Source organism: Melozone crissalis, unplaced genomic scaffold (assembly GCF_028551555.1).
Source record: "Melozone crissalis strain CALT ecotype California unplaced genomic scaffold, PUWL_Pcris_2 ptg000005l_1, whole genome shotgun sequence".
Taxonomy (NCBI): domain Eukaryota; kingdom Metazoa; phylum Chordata; class Aves; order Passeriformes; family Passerellidae; genus Melozone; species Melozone crissalis.
This window is the reverse complement of record NW_026535783.1, coordinates 30,553,224-30,573,912: the sequence shown is the minus strand read 5'-3', so window position 1 is coordinate 30,573,912 and position 20,689 is coordinate 30,553,224. Positions and strand designations below refer to the sequence as shown.

The window sequence follows — 20,689 nt, the reverse complement described above, 5'->3', positions numbered from 1 at the left end:
GTTTTTCGGAGATTTAATAGTATTGGGGGCCTGAGAATGAAGTATGGAGTGGGTACTCTGAACACCCTTCTGAAAATAAATAAAAGCTGTTGCACAACTACCTGTAACTGTTAGAAGGCTGTGCAGTCCCTTCCATAATTCTGTATGCCGAACTTGTGCAGTGGCTGCAGGATTAGGCTCAGGCAGCAAAGATTGTTCAGTGGCTTGGTGGAGAGCACAAAAAAATCAAATGGAGGTCTTTGACCCACAGACCAGCACCAGTATCCTTGTGGAAAAACGCATGAAAAGAGCAATTATCTTAGTGTTCTTAGAAATATTTTGGTACCACATTATTGGTCAGGAAGTGCCTGTGTACTATGTGAGAAGTAATCTAGGTTTCTCTTTAGAGTGAGTAAAAGTGTTGCCAAATCCCCAAAATACTATTCAGAAACTTAAGGGGTGGAGGTAGTACAAAGGAGAGGTAACAATATTCCCTACTTAGCTGTGTTGCTAGGTTGATTGCAGCTTTAGATATGTAATATTGACATCAAGAGGAGGTGCTTCAAAGACCTCCCCCCATATCCAAGGCTGTGAGCAGAGGGGTGCTTTAGGTCCATGACTGTGGGTGCCGTCATCAGCCAGGATTTGTCCTCTGAGATTCTCCTCAAAGGGCAGGCTTTTTCCCTGCTGTGGATATACCAGTAGCCTGACAAATGCCTTTCCCTAAGTATGCCTGGGAATTCATGATCTACCAGCCAGATGTGCATGCATCTGCAATGTGTTAGTGTCAGGGTGATCCAGCCAGCAGGGTGTACTGGGTATGGAAGGATGGCTGTCCTGCCTGATGAGTTGGGCATCCCTCTGTGAAAGTGTGTCTGTGGAGGTCCTATCAGTGAGTTAGAGCAGCACCTGGCAGAGGTTAAGGGGCCCATGCTGACTGTATGCTCCACTGCTGATGTGCTGGTATGAGGTTCAGTTTGTAAGGTTCTGTAGGCATCTGTTATTACTCTGTGGTTCTCTGTACTGGTGTGAAGAGATACTGTTGACCTGTTGTGATTCTACAGTGTAATCATCTACGAAACTCAGTGTAACAGGCTTATTTTTGTTAGTCATGTTAGGGAATTTTTTTTGTAACACAGACCTACATTATTAAGAGACAAGTTTTTAATCTGCAAGTCATTGTAGTAATGGAATTTACTTTTGGATAAGACTTAAAGATGACAATTGTTCATCATCTCAAAGCTCACATCCTTAATTTTTCATCTAATCTTACTCTAGTGTAGGTCTGGCCAGAGAATTTCCTGAGGCAATCTTATGTTCCTAACACATTTACATATTTTTGGTAATCTTTTCAATGCTGTTTGCAATCAGACATGCAACTCTGAATCTTAGGGCTAGGATACTGTTATGTGGGACACTAGAATCAAAAGTATGTGTGTTCCCAATTTAACAGGTGTTGGAAAGAGTTGTTCTCTTGGTGTGTGTTTGAATCAATTGCTAGTTGTCCTCTTAATGCTAATTCTATGAACTGAGTGTATTCAGGTACATAAATCAGAATTAATTTAATGTGGATTAACTAAGTTCCTGTGCAGACACTTGCTCAGGATTCAATTGCTCTTAATTTGAAGTGGCCTTAAAATTCAGAAGTAAATTAAGATATGCTGAATTAATTCTGGAAAAAAGGTGTAATGACTAACTAATATAGTGAAAGCTCACCTTAGCGCTTTAAGATTGAGCCTTGCTGGAAAGGTATGTGTACCAAGCTCTACACTATGCTTTTATTAATTGCCATGAAAGAGAATAATTTTTAAAAATAATTTTTAAATCCCATGTGCTCTTGTACTGTAGCAAGACAGACACTTAATGTACAACAATTTTCCATTTACTTCATCTAAATTTTAACAACCCTAGCACCATTCTTAATCACTTACCTTCAAAGGAACAGGCATTTCTCCCTTGCCTGTTAAATGCACAACAGTTTTGCCTACAAGCAGTGTTGACTGGACTTCAAAATGAGGATTTTCCTAATTTGGCAGACAGCTTTTCACCATAATAAAAGTGTACATGGAAAGAGGCTTTAAGGAAAAGTATTGAATTGTATGGTTCAGTGTTATTTGGAGGAATCTTTGAATGATTTTTCAAAGCCTCTTACTTATTCTCATTCTGGGCTGTCCTTGCTCTTGCAATTTCTGGGGCAGAAAATAAGAGAATTGTATCGCAAACCTCTTTTTGTGCTTTAGAGCTCTGAGATAAGAAACGGTGAGTCTACGTCTGAGCTTACTGAGACCCATGAGACTTGTCTGGAGAGCATGGGGTGTGTGGGGTATTCACTGAAGAGGTTGCAAGGTCACAGAGTGCAGCCTCTTGTCTTTCCTGATCTTGTTGCCTTTTCTGTTTTGAATGACAAAACTTTTGCCTTCCAACTTTTTTCCTGTTTTTCTTTTCTTTCACTAGTTAATGCCTGGCCACAACATCTGTACTGTGTACTGCTGCTGCTACATAAAGGGAGCTTCTAGGCTTTGCTGAAGGAAGATGGCTTTCTGGACACAGCTGGGATTGCTGCTATGGAAGAACTTTACCTACAGAAGAAGACAGACTGTAAGTACTAGCCCAAGGGTGTTTTGAGATCTTAAGTTACAGTCTTGCAGCTTGCATGACTATACAGCTTTTCAAGAAAAACAGGGAAACATCCTGTGTCTTAATGTTCATCCTTTAGTGATCCCTGGCTGAACAACAGGTCTGGCTTTGGAAAGACCCTGTTCAAACTGGAGAGTGTGGTGGGTGGACAGACACCAGAGGGCTTGAAGGTGCTCAAGACTTCTGTCCTGAATTCCAGTGTGAGAGACTGTTGGAGTACTGAAACACTGGTGTCAGATCAGGCAAAGAGGGTGCAGGACTGCTGTGTGCAGCAAAATAGATGTGAAATGAAAACCTGTGCTGAGACCTGCTCCGCTTTGTGGGTGAGACATTGCCAGGCTGCAGTGATGTGCCTGTGAGTCTAAAACCTTTTGAATGCTGCAAGCTGCAACAATGGCAACAAAATCCTGCCACTTTCTAATGGCAGAAGTGGCAGAGGCAATAGCAGATATCTCCAGTCACTTTAATCATTGAGAGTATCCCAAACCTGCTGTGTAACTTTACAACAGAAGATATAGATTAGGCATGGCATGAAGCATGTTCTTGTAGCGGCACAAGGATAAACCCAGGTAACAGATATTCTTCTGCCAAGGTGTGTTCTGAGTGGCTGAAATGCTGTCCTCACCATCTGTTAACAGTGTAGAAATTTACCTGTTAAGAATAGACAATATATAAGAAGAATTTCTCCTTGTGATAAAAAGGGCACAGAAGTGTGGATCCAGTATGGTGTTCTTAAAATTCTTTTGCCTTAAGGTTGAGACCTCATAGGATGCTATACCTCTTGCAAGCAGTTAAAAGTCTGAGAAAGCATGGGGGTTTAGGAAATACCTGTGTTGGACAAGGACATGATTTGTGCCAACAGGTTTGTTCAGAGGATCTGGCCTGTTAGATCTGACCTTGAGGAGGTGTCAGTAGGGAATGTGAAAGGAACATAAGTTACTGAAGTGTTGAGTGGAAAGTGGTCTCTGATAAGCTTTCTGAACCCTTCAAATGTCAGGATGCTTGCCAGCTGGTTGAGTTGGGTTGTTTTAGAAACTCAGTGTCACAAGGGAGGAAAGGCTATCATATTTACCACTGGCAATGGTCACAGTCCCTGAAGTCTTCACTCAGGTGTCTAAGGCTTGTTTTTACAGGACTTGAGTTCAGTGAATTCAGAGCTGGAATTAGTCCATTGTTAAATAAAACAGACAAAAGGGCCTCACTGCCTCTATATCTTTTCTTGTATATAAACAGAGCTGCCAGTGATGATAAAGTTTTTGTTTTGTGTGTTTTTGCCTTTCATGGAGCTTGATCTCCCAGGAAAGGACTGCCCACCAGAGAGGTCATGGACTGTGTCAACTGCAAGGAGTGAGCCTGTCAGCTCTCTGAATGTGGGTCACATCCTGGTCTTGTGAACAGTCTCATAGTTTAGAAAAATGTTGCAAATGAAGCTGGGGGAGTAGTCTCAAAACTGGCTGTGGCTCCTTAAGGTTGGATCTTCTCAGCAATTGCCCATGTAACCTAGGCACTATGAGGTAAAAATACTCTTCCTATCTTGCTACTGGAGGTCTAAATTTTGCCAGTTACCAGACTGCCTTTAGAAAGTAGAGGAATTCTAGAATGTTGTGGGATTTTCTGGAGTGATGTTTAAACTAGGTAAACTAGGAGGCTGTTTCAGAGGACCTGAATTTTACAGTGGGAATGAAGGTTTGGTATATTTTTACCAGAATCTTCTGAAAAGAATAGAATCATAGGGACATTAAGTTTGGAAAAGACCTCCAAGATCATCAAATCCAGCCTTTGTCTGAGGAAAAGCCCGCTTAACAGGAAATGGCAGAGAAGGGGCAGAACATCTCTTCTTACCATGCTGTTATCACAGCTGCACAGTTCTTTCTCTTTGCTTTCCTGTTAGGAGACCGTTGTCCTTGAGTTGTGTTGATGAAGACTCTCTCCCATTTGTACTTACTGAAGGTGTAGCTTAGAAATAGTTTGATCCTTACCCTTCTCATGAAAAATGTGGGCTAGCCTTGGCTTCCCACTGAACCCCCCCCTTTGGCTGCTGTGAGTTTGGGCTGCATTGCGAAACCTGGGTTCAAAGCTCACCCTAATGTGTGCAGTTCAAGTGTTACTTTGTACTGGATGGCTTCCAACAACACTGAAGTGAGGGGAATGAGTTCACATAGAGAGGAAAAAAAATCATGTTCAGGGGTCACTGGGTAAAAACCTTTTCCTCCCTGCTTTCTTGCAAATGAGGAGACACCTCAAACTACTTGCATGGAGAGACTGGTCAGCTTCTGGTAGCTCCCTGCATTGGACCATAAAGGTGGGAAGGGGAGTTGACAGTGGGATGGGGTGATAGTGTATTTAGTTCTTGCTCAACAGATTTCCTGTTGACACAATGTGGAGCTCAGTGTTTAATGGCATCCTGAATCAGGCAACTGGGATAAATTTGGCATGCTTAGGGATTAACCTTGGTAAAATTAGGACAAATTTGTTTCTAGCTGAATTCACCTGCTGTGTGCAAGTGGGATGTTCCTTCTTCAACTCCCAATGGAGCTGGGATAGGTGAGGTGTTGGGTTCTTGAAGATTCATTTAATTATTTACCTGGCTGGTCGTTGCAGCGCAAGAGTGGCAGAGGAGACTTGATTTTTCAGTATCTACTTAGAATGAATCTCAGTAAGACATGTTCCCTTTTAGTATCTTTGTGTCCTTGTCTGGAAATGCCAGAGTGGATGAAAAGTGCTGTCACAGCAGGGTCAGGAAGTAGTAGGGGAGGGAACCTACTGACCTTTAAGAGCAAAGAAAGATAACTCAGTTTTTTGTTGAGCAGCCCAAGAGACTTGCTGAGGAGTCCCTACTGACATGCTCCTGACACTCTGATCTTGTCCCTGTGCAAACCTCTGGTGCAGCAGTTGCCAGCTGTCTCTCACAATGTAGCATTTTGGTAGGTGCTATGATGCCTTCCTTCAGCTGTAAAGGTGCAACTTGGTTTGAGCTGCTCCTTTCTCTATCTTCTCTGGGCCTGTTGATGTGCCGAGTGAGGCGTGTTGTGCATGCAACCCACACATGGTTACCTTTGTGACTGTGTAACCAGGTGTGCAGGAGAGGAGCTATGTGTGCGGGTGGCCTGTTTCCCCTGCAGCAACAGGGCTTCTTCTTGGGCACTGCTCTCCACCCCAGTGTGGTGTGACTGGGGCTGATATTCTCTGAGCAAGCCAGGGCTTGTGCTCAAGGGCAGCATTTCTCATTGGTTCTGTAGCAGTTGCAGGGCTGTGAGAGGCTACCTGTCCACACTGGTCACTGCAGGAGGCTTCCACAAGCCCAGCTGACACTGTTCTTCCCCAAACAGTGTAGCAGTAGTTGCTTGGGGTGCATCTGCTTGCCTACAGCCAGGGTGGCTGAGGGCTGTGACATGTGCGAAAGCATGACCATTGATGCTGGAAGACAGAGTGGAGTTGTCCTGGTTTCATAGCCACTTCACTGTCAAGTGGAGGAAAAGTCCTGCTATGCCACCCTGGCAGCCGCTATAAGAGTATCTTGAAAACAGGAGTAGACAAGTTGTCAGTGTCCTAGGTCTAAACATTGATCTCTGGAAGCCAGAGCAATGTTTAATGCAGATGGAAGCAGGCTGTCAATGTTAATGGCTGAGTTGTGTGCTACCACTGCATCATTTATTGTAATAAGAGACTACAGATACTGAGGCATCTTCCTGGTACCTCTGTTAGTGTGATCTCAGTGGGATTTCTTACCCAGTAGTCATACAGTGTGTGCATGACGATAACAGATGACAGAATATTCTGAGTTGGAAGGCACCCACAAGCATCATCAAGGCCAGCTCCTAAGTGAATGGGCCGCGTGGGGATTATGTCAGCAGCCTTGACGTTATAAGCACCACGCTCTAACCAGCTGAGCTAATATCAGGATCCAATGGTAACAGTATCCCAGAATTATCTTGCAGAGACTGGCACTGTTACCAGGAAGGCCTGGAAGACTGATGCTCAATTTTTATACCTTTTAGGTAGGGGTGCTATTTGCTGTTTGATGTCAGCTATGAAGGGTATCTGTGAAAGGCCGTCCTACATAATTTCGTCTGCTGGATCAAGTGACCTTTGTTTTAATGCCCTGTTTTTACAGTGTGTGCTTATTTTGAGGTACAGTAGTTACCTAGAAGTTTGTCACCTCAAAGTTTGCATGGAGTGTCTTGTGCTGAGTGTTAAGAGTCCAGTTTTAGCTGTTAATGATGGAACATGGAAAAACATGTTTGTGGGTGGGGATACTGTCTCCCACTAGGTTACAGGTCTTACACTCTGGCTTTTAAGGAGGATGATGTAGACCTCTTATTAGAAAAGACTGAGTTTTTCAGGAAAAAAGTGGAAAAGATTTTTCTTCATTTGACCAAGAAAACACTCTGTTCTGCTGCTAGTAATAGATGAGAAGCATACAGAATATCAGCATAAAAAGCTTTCAGATTTTGTCTCGTAGCTTACTGAAAATACATGTTTATGCAGTCTTTCTGGAGTGGAAAAGTAGGGATGTGGCTTCTGAAGCTCAGGTCTGGGAAACTTCAGCTTCTGTCTCAGAAGCTCTAGGCTGGAGGCTTGCTTTTGTCCACATGCTTCTGTGGGATGTGACACATCTCAGTGAATTTTTCTGCACTTCAATACTTTAAGAAATGTTGTATATTTAATATACAGCAGGCTTTTTCTTCTTCTTGTCTTGTCCCTCTAAATAACTGAGTTCTTTATTTCTTTACCAGATATTCACTGCCTTTCTGTAGATTACCTGCACCAGTGGGTGCTGCCTACCTTCATGAAAAAAAACATAAATTAGAACAAAACAGACTAGATATGAGCCTAATCTTAGTAGCTCTGCTTTCTAGATAGTAGTACATGTCTGCAGTACTGAAAGAGTTGGTGTAGCATGCATCAGCAGAGTTTCCATGCCTCATGTGTTAGGGTAGAAGCTTAAAGGTCTACTATGAGAATGGGATAGAAGTACCCCACTGCCTCAAAATATGGGATAAAAAAATTCAGCTCATTTCTAGAAAGATTAATTGGGAGTTTTTTTCAGTTAGGGGACAGAAAAATATAAAAATAAGCCAAAAATAGCCCTTAAGTACATCCATTTTAGTTGAATAACTGGCACATGTCAATGAAAAAAACTTTTAATTCTTTGCACATTATCCTCTGAAGCTGGAGGAACAAACTTCTCGATCCTGGTATGTGCAGGCAGAGCAGAGTGAGACAGTGCTTACAAAACTGTTTTGGCTTAAAAGTGGATTGTCCTAGAACTTCTGTTCTGACCTTTATTTTGAGTATGATGTCTTAATACTTTGCCCTTATTGTTTCCAGTTCCAGCTGCTGATCGAAGTTGCCTGGCCTCTGTTTATCTTCTTCATCCTGATCTCTGTAAGACTTTCATATCCGCCGTATGAGCAGCATGAATGTAAGTAGCAAACACAGCAGCTGCGCCCAGAATGCTTTTGTTTCATGGTTAGAATGCGATAATGCAGCTGGCAAGATGGAAAGAGCAGTGGTTCCCCACTTCAGTCAGAAATATGCAAGAGGGCTTAATAACTCCTTTGCTTCCACCTTGGAAACTGCAGTTAACTGATGTTACTCCAAGGACTGTAGGTTGCTGCTCTTTCTTGCTGTTTCTTATTTTGTATTTATATTACCCAAGAATTTGCTGTACAGCTCTGCAATATCTGTAAAACCTGCACACAACCCCAGTCTTATTTCTCTTTTTTGATCTGTGTGTGACTTAGCATAAAAGAATGCAGTGTTCTGATCTCTAAGAAGGCAATCTTGTTTCCAGGTAGAAAAGTGCATTAATGTATCACATTAATTAAAGGGCACAAGAGTGATTCCATTCCTTCGAACTATTATAGTGTCAGCTCTGCATTTAGTAGATTCAGCAGTCATACGTTGCTGACAAAAAAACAATTCTACTTTTCTTTTTGCGCCCTAATTGGGCAGATTACTGCTTTTCTTTCAAAGGAAGCTTGTTTTTTATAAATGACTATCTATAGGCCTCTTTGGTTGCCATTTGATTTAGGAAGCATGACTTGTTTGTTAGGAACATGGTGTTGTTTTACTGTGTTTGGTGACAGCTTCATACTGCAATTAAGTGATTGTGGAATAGCTCTTTGTTTATCTTTCCTTAGCCTGATTACTTCAAGGTAAGGTTTAAGGGTCAGCAAAATATGTTTCTGAAGGGCCCTCTGAAGTGCTTCTTTCTTGAAATAAGTCCCTTTTACAGCACTTATCTTGTCTTTGCAGTGTCTGGGGCATTTTGTGCTGTTTGCTGCTTGTTCAAGCTGGTATCTTTTTGAATCTGAGGTATTAGTGTTTGCAGTTTCCCATTATACTTTGACTCTGCTGATCCCATGTACTGCCTAACTTGCTTTTTTCAGCACTCAACAGCATAGTTAAAACTTCCCTAAGTTAAATCTCATATTTTACATGGAATTTGAACTGCCTCTTCTGACTGAATGTTACAGTGACATTAGGAGAGTTATAGACATGAAGCTGAAGAGAAGCAATTAGCACTCTACTCAGCTTTTAAAAATAACTAGCAACCTTAGTGGTAATTCATTTCAGCTCTGGCAGGGCTGTATATAAACTGAAACCTAGCAAGAGCTGTGATTTTGTAGAACTACTTGGCTTGGTCTTGCTAGTCAGTAGCCTTCATGTAAAACATTTGCTCTGGCACCATGGTGTCATGAGCATAGTTTTGAGTCTTTTACCTGCAATTCTTTTCCCTTCCCAATTATGTGACTATTATTGCTTTGTCTGCCTTCTTGCATTGTTCTGAGCAGTTACAGAGTAAAGGGCATCTGATAACTTTTAATTCACTTCTATGGCTAATTTTTCTTCATTTTTTGAAGACCTCCTTTGAATAGGTTTCTAAATTGTGTTTTCTGGATTGGTTTCACTGAACGTTCGCTTATGCTGACAAATGTGGATGTGTTGTGAAGTGAAGCAGCTTTTGCTGGACTGTGAGCAGACATAGAAAGGAAGAAGGCTTTTGGGTTGATGGCGAACTCTTTGGCAACCCTGTGGATGCCTTAAGGGAAGTAGGATTGTTATCTGTAGTGGCAGTGTTGTATGCTGTTATGAAATCACTTGTAGGTGATAGCAGTAATGCCTGGTGATAGCAGTAACAGAACTGTGTGCAGGTGCTTTGTAGCCTCCACATAACACCAGCATTTTAATGGTAGTCTTTTTCAACAAACCAGTAAAATTTTCAGTTTTCTTTCCCTGAATGAGAAGAACCAAGGATTGGACTGTTGTCAGGATTTCTTGTTTCTAGCAGCCTGGCTTGGTGTGAGGAAGTTTTCTCTTAAAATGGGAAGTAACAATTAACTTTGAAGTGATAGCTATGTGGCTTTCACCAGACCAGTGAGAGAAGACAGGTTGCTATTGGGCCAGAGTGCTAGTGCTGTCTTGTGTCATGTAGAACCTTCTTTTCTGTTCCTGTGACCCTTCAAAGCATTCAAAATGCACTTTTTTGGCAGTGGGAGGGAGAGAAGCTGACAAGACGTGACTAATCTCTTCTGAAAAGCTAGATGTTTACGGCACTGTAATTGAAAATTATGTTGCACTGTTTTCTGTGTATCTTATCTGATTTAAAACCAACAGATTCCTGCTATACTCTTGGAGAAACTGGTGTTACATGCATCACTGTGTCTAAATGGTTACTATAAACTCTTGTGTGTCATTCCTCTTTTGACATTGCTCTAAACATTTTCTTGGAGTTACTAACAGTGTAAAATGAAAGGCATGGAGGACAGAGATGATGGTTTTCTGGGAAGTTTTACAAGATGAATCTGAAAGTCTTAGCATTTTTCCTTTTTCTCCCTCCTTCACTGCAAGCCCCTCAGCCAAGAACAAAAAGGTAAAATGAAACAAAAGTCAGGTCAGGTAAATAGCTCTTCTATTTTAAACAGAGAACTAGGAGCAAGAGTTCTCTGGAAACACTAAGCTTAGTTTCCTTAACCCTTCTCCTGCACAGAGTTCTTGCCTTTCTCCAGGGAGGGCTGATATGGTTTCCATCTCCCTTCAGCCATCCACATTAATCGGCCTTGCTGTAATTTAACAGATTTGATACTACTTCTTTCTTGGGCTTTGATACTTCTGTTGGAGTTGTGGAGGTAGGGAGCCAACCCCCCCTGAGTGATGGCAGGCATGCTGGGAGGATGAGGTGGGCACCAGAGGGGAGGGGGTGGGCATCTGATCCTCAAAGTCTTGAGCTTTGAGATCCTGAGAAAGGGACATAATCTTCCTCCAAGATCCTGTCCCTAGTGTGAAGGTGAGGAAGCAAGCTTGTTGCAAAAAGAAGCCTGACAGTTTATGTAAGGTCCAGGATTATACAAGGGAGGCCTTTCTTCCCCAGTCATTGTGTGGGGGTATGGGATTCACAAGTATACAAGTGGCATACTGGTGGAGATCTGCCATGACTAGTTTTTTACTGCTTTGTTCTTATACAGGATATAAACTCTGGTCTATGACTTCACTTGTTCTTTAGTGGAAAGGTTTAGACCTCAGCAAGAAGATTTGAAAGAGCAGCGTGGAGAGTCTAATACAGGCTCAATTCTTCGTAGGACTGAGTGTTGGCTGGTCTGCTCTTTCGTAGGCACTTGGGGGAAATAGTCAGTGCAAGGTTAGCACTGCTCTTCAAATACAATCATGTGTAGTAGAGGACTGTATCATGTGTTTGTCTTCTAACTCCTGTCTTTCTATTCTAGGTCACTTTCCAAATAAAGCTATGCCTTCAGCAGGAACCTTGCCATGGATACAGGGGATCATCTGCAATGCCAACAACCCGTGTTTCCGCTACCCAACTCCTGGGGAATCCCCTGGTATTGTTGGAAACTTCAATGCCTCCATGTGAGTCTGTCTGCTTTTGCCTCATCTCTGTTCTTAGGGGAACATGGGGGAAAGGGGTATTTGGAAGTCACCTATCAGTTGTGAAATCTTACACTGTGTGAGGGTTTTGCAGTTTCTACTGCCTCTGTAGTACCAGATTCTTCAGTTACCAAGTTCACAGGGGCTAGCAGGCAGCTGGTAGGCATGCAGAATTCCCAAGTTCAATTACCTGAAGCTCTTGGTGGATGAAAAGCTTTGCATAGATAAGGACTGAGCCCATTCTCTTACCTGGGCTCAGAATTTGACCTCAAAAAAGTAAGACTTTTTAAGATGCTCCTTTTTTCAGAGCATCTTTTTTCCTGGTTAATGAACCTCTGAACAATGTAGAGTGAGAAGCAGTTGAACATGTTTAGGGAATACTCCCTGATGTTTATTGCTTATTGCTGGCTGATATGATGCAGGAAGCACAATTTATGGCCAGCTTTCTTATACCTTGCCTTACTTGCTACATTCATGGTCTCAGGAAAGATAGGCTTAATGTAGAGCATAATGCATCTGGAGAAGCATTTGAAAGGAGTAAGGATATTGTTAAATTATTGTGCTTCTAAGAAGCAGCACTTTACAGGCAGCAGGAACCCCTCTCCATCTCTGTCATAAAACTGCTTTCAAATGCATGATGTTCAGTGTAACTTATTGATTGATCTTGCATTAGCAGACATCTTTTATTAACCTCCTTGGATTGTCACTGGGTAGTCATTGAGGAAAGTTTTTGTGCTGGCATGACATAATTAGAGAGGATTAAAGTTTGGAATTGGTATGTAAAACTGTATCTGTGGATGGTGGCTCATGGAGCTGATGACTGCTGGTTGTTTTTCTATTTTCTTACAGTATTTCCCGCCTGTTCTCGGATGCCAGGAGGTTACTGTTGTACAGCCAACAGGACACAAGTATAAAGGATGTCCAGAAGGTCCTGGGAAAACTACGCAAGTTGGGAAATTCTTCTGGCTTAGGTAATAGCCTGATAGAAACAGTCAATATCTGATATTTCTGGCCTGGTTAATTCTGTGTGCGGGTAAATTTCAGGAATGTGCCATAATGTGAATGTGCACTATTATAACTTGCAGCTTATGGAACCTTTTCCAATCCTGCAGAAGTACCTTAAACCTCTCCTGTGTCAGAGCTTTGTGTGCTCTTTAATTTATTTGGTGGAAGAAGAAAGTCATATTGTGTAATGCCAAGAACAGCAGCTGTTTTGGATGTGAAACTATAATCCTGAGCACACTGAAGTTAGTTAAAGTGCTTGTTTTCTCAAAGGAGCTGAAGTAGTGTGTCTTTTTGGAAAAGTACTAGTTATTTTGATATTTTGTGAAGCAGTGAACACAATGTAGCTGCAATTTAGTGTTCTACCCTCTGAGCTCCAGAGGGAAGTGTGCTGGAAGAACACAGATGGAGAAATACTGATGTTTGCCTCCCAATTTACAAACTCAAAACTGGTTATTATCTGACAATGAAATATGCATTTGCCTTCTTGCTTTTTGTTTTGGTTTTGACTTTGCTGTTGTGTACTCTGATATTGTCTGGCAGGATTTTGAATGGCAGGGTACAAAAGAAACTGTCTAGTTTCCAAACTTGCCCTATTTCCAATGAAAATTAGAATCCTCCCATTTTTAGCTTGTGTGAGGAGATGGTGTGCTTTCCTGCCCTGTGCAGATGAATGAGTGACTAGTGTGAGATCACATGGGAAGCTTGCAGCAGAGCTCTGTCCAGTCTCAGGAAATGTGGCAGATCCTTGCTATTGCCAGGTCTCTCTGATGTGGCGCCTAAAAGTTTTTTGGCATATTCTTCCCTGAAAGATTGTCTGTCTTGGCTGCTGTGTTAGTGTGGCATGTGGCTAGTGGAAGTGATGGAAAGTAACAGTTTAGAAAGACATACAGCAGGGAAATAGAAAAGGGAGCATAGCCATTGAGGGTCTTCATCCATAGCCTTTATGCAGCATGTAGAGCTCTTTGGACATAGGTAGTATTTTGGTGTTTTGTGAAAATTGCCCTTGGTTTCACAGCAATAGTTCTTCTTAGCTCTCATCATTTGAGGCTCAGGCAGGCTGCAGGGAGAAAAATATCTGACCTGATATGATGTGAATAGTGTCACATAGTCTGATGTGTACTGAGCATACCTAAAGCAGAGATGGTGTTTTTACATTCTTTTCTCTCTTGCTCAGTACATTGCAGGTCACCTTGGAATAACCTGTACTGTTAGTGGCAGGTTGGCAGTATGTGCTGAAGGTATGTACAGACATGGACTGTGCAAGGTATTTGTGTTGGGTATTTAACCCCCCTCTCTCCTCTCCTCTTCAGAGTTGTGCAGAATTCTGATGTGATCACAGCTGCATATAATACTGTAGTCTACTGACTCTGACCATTAGTTCATAGTTGTGTATAAAGGACATGCCTTCTTGCTAAGGAACTCAGTATCCATACCACCAGGCCTTCTCTCTTTTTACTCACAGAACTGGTGAGTGACATCCTCACACTTTTACCTGAATCTGGAGCAGCTTCAGAAGGTAGAGGATACAGAGTGAATCCTTTGTGCAGAAATGGACACATAATGAATACAGCCAAAATGAGTTAAAATGACTGTTTCCCAAGGAGAAGTTTGATGTTGTTTTCATGGATATCTTCAATTGTTTGGTTTGTTTGCTGGGAACAAGCTCTCCCCATCAGAATGACTGATAATTATTGTCACTGGTTTTACACTTCTAGTAGTAGTATTTTACTCTTTAGTGTTATTTCTTTTACACTTGCATTGACAAGTTAACTCTTCCAAAGAGAGTAGATCCTGGTGTGGTGTTTTGAATTGAGACATGCAGTGAATGTCAGACATGGACATTTACAAGAACATTATTAAAGCCATAAACTGAAGCTCTTGCTGCTGGGAAGGTCTTAGGGGGAGGAGTGATTCCAAGAAGAGTTGTTTTTTGCCTATGGAGTACTTTACGACTTGAAAGTCAGAAGCTCATGTTTCTCTCTACTGTAAAGACTAGTGGACTGACTGTAAAAACAATCCTCAGACCCAGTCACAGACTATATTTCTATAATAAAATATTTCAAATGTGTAATCAAAAAATCAAGCCTCTGTGTCATTAGAATGACAGAATGTTCATTGTTGGTAAGGCCTTTGGAGAACAAAGCCTGTTTGTCTTTCTCATGCTAATTTACAAAGCCATCCAGCTTGGTGGATCCTGCTGTCCACTCATTGGTTGTGTGATTCATTCTTTGACAGCATGCATGATACAGCATCCTCTAATCTTAGAAGCATTCATTTATTTATACTTAGCAGTGCTTAGATTCCTGTTCAAGGGAGGTCAACTCTCAGTTGCTGTTGATGATGAGGTGTGAGAGATGCAAATCCTCTTCCCTCTGGAGCATTTCTTCCAGTGACTCTGGGAACCTAAGGAGACAGTAGGAGTGGGTGTCAGATATAAGTGCACCACCCAGCCTGAGAGCACTGTCTCTATAAATGTGTTTCCCCCAGTAGCAGGAGGGCTCGTTATTGATAAGCTAGTAATTGAAAATGTAATATCCTATATGTTTAAACTCTCGCCTGGACCTGAAGCCATGTGAATTGGTGGTGCAGACAGGTGGAACTTTACAACTTCCCCAGTGGGATGTGCTCCTTGGTGTGACATGGACTCTGTTGGAGTGTCTGCAGCTCCTTTCTCCCCTCACACACTCTTCCCACTAGTGCCAGATGATTTTGAAACAGGCTTCCGGGAGTTATCTGTCATTGCTAGCGTGCAAATTGGAGCTAATGCTGGTCATGCAGAGCATTCATGTCTATATCTGGTTTCTGATGTCTGAATCTGTTCAGAGGGCATTTGCCGGAGTCCTTTCACTGGAACCTTCTTGAAAACAACCCTCACAAACTAAAGTTCAAGGTGTGATTCTTAGTCATCTGATCTGAAGTTAGGCATGAGCTGAACCTTGGGAATGAGACCTACTTAAGATGGCTCACGTTGCTTGCACAGGTATGAGCTTGTCAGTATCTTTGTTAAACACAAGGTAGGACATGAAGGTTTTGTTCAGGACATGCTATCCACTCATTTCAACAGGCTTTATATCTTAGGCACTTCTTGATAAGGTGGGAGATAATTCCTCATAACAGGGCTGTTTGTGCAGGAGTTGGAGAAGGGACAACAGAGAAGATCTCTCTGTTGGAGAGGAAGGTGTTATTAGTAGGGAACAGTTCAGTGTGGCTTCATGTAGCACATTTTTTGGCCAGGATGCCAGGATAAAGTGCTAAGTGGTGGTGTGAGGGAGTTCAGCACATGCAGCTGTCATGCTCTATGGCCACTGCTGTTGTGTGGCTGCTTCCAGCAAACCCCGAGCAGTGAAATCTACGTGCAGGCACACACATACCATAACATAATCAATTTTGCAGGCAGATGCCAGGTGCCCTCTCTGTTCCACTTGTTACATGTCTGTCCAGCAATGTCACCAAGGTCTTTAACACTCATGATAAGGCAGAGTGCAAATCAGTACAGAGAGTCAAAGACCTTGGTGACGGCACTTTCAAGAGCATGAAAAGGCTGCTGGGATCACCAGTTGCAAGCACTGAATTTGCAGCTGGCCTCAGTGCCATTTTATCAGGCTAACTGTTAGCAAGAAATAAGCTTCTTCTGTTTTGAAAGATGGAGATACAGCTTGCTATTGACTCTGAGGCACACTTCCCTTGTTTCTTCCTTCTGTCTACATGACTCTAAAATACTTTGTTCTGCAGTGCCACAGGATAATAAATTAACAGGTATAATTAAAGCCATCTTCTTTGTTTGCTGCTAAAAGTTGCAGATATAAGCCAGCCTGGCTAGTATTTACTGCATTGCTTTTAGTTTTCAGTGATCCCAAAGGGCATGTTTCTATTTTTCTTGAAGCCAACCCAACTAAATGAAAATGAAGCAATGAAATAGGCAGAGGGAAACAAACATCGCCTAAGAAATTGCATCAGATCTCGGGCTATTATTCCACATGTGCCCTGCCTGTCCCGGTTGTTTGCTGGATTAGTATTGCTTGTGGCAGAAGAGACAAACATCAGCTGGGTGGCATTCTTTGCTGATGTTGCACTCTGCTGCACACAGAGGTGTCGACACTGAAGGAGTTTGCAGCCTGTCCTCTGGTCAATGCTATTAATGCTTTTTTTTTATTTAACAGGTGAAGGATGGTAGAGGGCTTGGGCTAAAGAAGAGCCTTTGGAGAGGCTTTCTGGTGGCTTGTGTGTTACTGTATGATTACAGGGTGCTCAGGGAAACAGGATGTCATACATTATCTGCTAGGTAACATTAAGGTGGTGGCTAACTCCCTCCTCAGTGTCTTGTCCCTAACAAAATTGAGCCCACACCCTCAAGCTAAACATTCATATTGGTTCTTATACCTGCCTGTGCCTGCCTAATTAGACTGGTTTCCTCCCTGACTTCCTTTGGGAAGAATCCTAGCAAAAACCAGCTAGGCTAGAATGAAGACTAGCAAACCATATGTCCAGGTGGCCTTCATGCCCGGAAACACCTCCAAACACTAACTGTGCCAGGGTGGCATTCTTGTTGCTGCACATGAATATGCACTTGGGTTCTCTGATAGTGTGCTCCACAGAGACATTCAGGTCCTTGCCTTTCCTTTAGGCCAGGGGAAAAGTGCTGCCAAAAATTCTGCCCTGTGGTATCAGTAGAGAGGTCTTGATTTATTGAGGTAGGTAGGAAGGCTACTTTACCTTTGTGTATTCAGTAGCAGTTACCTTGCACTAGCCCTCAGCAGAACTCCCTAGGGCATTCCTGGCTGCTGCTGCCTCCCAGTCCAAAGCATTCCTCCAGGAAGGGGAGTTTGGGACTGTGTGGGAACCACTGCGATTTCTGCTGGGTCAGATGCAGCCTGTCACAATGAGCAAGTGGAAGAAGTGGCCAATACTGGGTGCCTGGGTTGCACAAAGATTATAGTTGTTGATTGGGTAGGAGATTCAGGTACACATGGCAGTTTTCCCACATTTGCTTAATTAATTTTTTCTTCAAATCTCTGTGCTACTAAACAGGCATATACATGAATGTTCATAGAGTTTATTTTTTTAAGTAAATGGAAATTGTTTAGGGAACTACAGATCTTCTGGAAAAACATTTCCAAAACATTATTGGAAGGGCACTTTAGGTCTCTTATTACAGGCTGTGGGCAAAGTCTCTCTGTGAATCCAATTGGTGTGTTATTTTTCTGTCCTCAGCTGAAACTGGGAGGCTGACAGTCAAGAGATAGGCAGAAGTGGAAAAGACTTCTTATGGCAGCATTGGTCCCAGATTTTTTATTGGGCAATTAGGTGTATAGCTTTAATTAGTTAGGTGACATGATATTTGCATAATTCAGAAAATAGTGTCCTGTAACTACAATATAATGAGATATGGAATCATCATTTTCGATAGAGCCTGCTTTCCTTAGTATTTGGAAGCCAAGGATGTGATTAAACTAATAAAATTGTCTTGATAGAGGTCAAAGTACAAAGGTCTGCTGTACTTTAAAATCTGTTTCCTGGAGAATCCTACTTGTTATCCATAGGACTTTTTATGAACAGTTGTTACTATGTGACTTTGCTTAGAGGTTGAGATTGGTAAACACATCTCAGCATAATGTGCTGTATTCTGGTTCTGTAGAACTGGGCTTTAATGCTGTTTTTTGGTCTGAACTTCCTTCATACAGAGATACTTCTGAAGATAGAAGTTCAGAATTCTGCCAGCTTGGATTCTAGGTAGATATGTATGGGTGTGATAGAGCAAGACTGAAATCTCTTTGAATGGGGAATTGAAAAAACATATGCAGTGTTACTTTAAATCTGGCATTGCTGTTGTGTCTGAACTATACTAGGTGACAGGAGCTTGAGAAAAATGTTTCTGAGAATCCTGTTGCAGAAGATTGTGTGAAACCTGTTAAAAAAATAAGGAAACTGCAAGCTTGTTGGCTAAGGCTGCACTGGCAGTGTAGTTACTTTAGACCCAGCTAACCTGGTGCCAGTTAATGGCACTGCATGGAGAGGAGTCAACAGCACCCATAACTACAATTAGCAACAGAGTGTGGTTGAGTATCCAGTAGATACTAAATTTCAATTTCTTAATTTCATTCACCTTTATCTTAACTTGTCTAGATAAAGGTACAATGATAAAGAAAGCAAGAATTGCTTACTGTACTTATCAGTAATTAGTATTAGTATGTGCTGCAGAGGTAGTGCCATCTTTAAAAGTTCTGGGTCTTCTCTTTAGTCTTTAGCCTTGTCTGTCAATGCTGACTTTTATTTTAAACCAGCAAATAAAGTGGAAAGCATTAGGTGAACAGTTAGGCTTCTCACACTTTGCTATTATCTCCCTCTTTGTATGGAACTTGTCAGTACAGCTTGTTAATGTCAGGATTATGTTGACCAAACTTACGGTGTTTTAGCCTTAATTTGCATTTATTTTCTGCTTTCCCCTCTGGCAAGTTCTGCATTTCTTTTCACTGACTTCTAATCTCAGAATCTTAAGAAATGCCTGATTTGTGGAAGATTGCATTGGGTTTGTTTAAGCTGCATTCTGAGGTTGGTTGAGACAGCGGGGTAGAGACTTTCCACATTGAGCTTAGTGTTAGTACTCCCCTAGGAAATATGTAACACTGTTATTTGATGAAAAGTTCAGCTTTCTCAGGGGATTTCTGTGGGCCTGAGCTCTCATGAGAGTGGTGATTATGAAATTGCCCCGTTTGGAAAAAGTCCTGTACACTTCTGTGTTTGGTTGGTACTGAGGCCAGAGTGCCTAATTTAGGTCTGACCTCCCATATCTCTCAAGTTAATATTCAGCTTTGGAGCAGTCTCTAGTGATAATACATTTTATCTTCAGCATATATTACAAACACTTATTACCTAATTTTTACAGCATTCCTGTGAGCTAAATAAACAGCTTCCCTCATTCTCAAACACAGTAGGATGTGGCAGTTTTCAATGCAGTCAGAATGCAGTAAAAACTGATGGCATTTAAAAAATGTTGATGGTAAATCAAGTTCTTTTTTATACAGGCAAGAGGACAGGGCACTGCATGCCTAATTTTTTTGAAAATCCATGACAGTTCAATTTTTGTGCAATCTTTCATGTTCTATTTAATACTTTTGGTCATAAAATAAGTGATTTTTAGTAGCAGAATCCTGACTAAAATGAAGCAAAATATTCTGCCACCTGTGACTGAATTTCTTTGCAGCTTTATTAAAATGTGACACTCTCCACTTTCAACCCTAGTGATTTTTGCTGTTGCTGTGTTTTATGGAGTAGTAGTTGTGAATTCATTGAAATACATTTTAAATTCATTTAATGAATTTTATGTTTATACTTTCATATGTTTTGTTTTCAAAATTCTGGAAAAATCCATTTAATTAAATGCAACAGCTGCAGAATTAAAAAAATAGGCATATGCTTATGTATTTACTGAGTGTCAATAAGTAATAGAGTTTGTTAAAACCTGGTATTGCTTAGGCCTGTGTATCAAGAATCCTCAGCTGATAAAACCTTTGAAAATTCAGTGGAATGTCACTCATCTGTTAGCTGGAGAACTTGCCCAAGCTTTTTTTTATGCTGACCTGGCAGCACTCTGTGTGCTGTAGTGGGGGAGATTCATGCTGTTCTGTGACACACATCCTCTGTAAACAGCCAGTTTCCTTCCCTTTCTAGCTTTAGTTTTGGTGCAATAAATGGCCCTTTAAAAGGATTTAAAATAAGACCCTAACCCTAACCCTTTCCTGTGAGTTTTGGTGTTTTGTGGTGTTTTTTTCCTCCTTCTGTTCTTCTAAATGTATTTTTAGAGGAACATACCACCTGAGGTAGTATTTAGGTGTGTTTTTCTTGAGATTTGTCAGAAGGTTTACTTAACCACAGACAGTCAGAACTTAATAAGCATAAACTATTATATCTTTGGAGGTCTTTTCCTTATAGTTCTCTATCTATTCTGACAAGTGCAGCTGAAACATAATTGGACCATATCTGAAGCTGACTGAGCATAGATATGGCCAGAAGAAGATTTGCTGATGGGCCAAAGACAGCTTACTGTAAAGATAGCAATATCTGCAGTCTGAATGCCTGTTCTGGATTGTGCCAACCACCTCCTTAGGAAAGCAGCACTGCTGCCTACCCAACAAAAAGCTGCTTCAGAACAGTAGGGAGAAAAATAAAAAGTGGATTTGAC

General features: G+C 41.6%; 1 protein-coding gene across 2 annotated transcripts in view; it reads left to right on the top strand.

Moving 5' to 3' along the window:
- Positions 1-20,689, top strand: part of ABCA1 (ATP binding cassette subfamily A member 1) — a 91,900-nt gene that overhangs the window by 13,713 nt on the left and 57,498 nt on the right. For both annotated transcript variants that reach the window (XM_054283592.1, XM_054283584.1), the window contains exons 2-5: positions 2,434-2,577; positions 7,948-8,041; positions 11,346-11,487; positions 12,355-12,476. In XM_054283592.1, coding sequence (XP_054139567.1) covers positions 2,512-2,577; positions 7,948-8,041; positions 11,346-11,487; positions 12,355-12,476 — 424 coding nt within the window. In that variant the 5' untranslated portion in view covers positions 2,434-2,511. The remainder of the gene's footprint in view (positions 1-2,433; positions 2,578-7,947; positions 8,042-11,345; positions 11,488-12,354; positions 12,477-20,689) is intronic.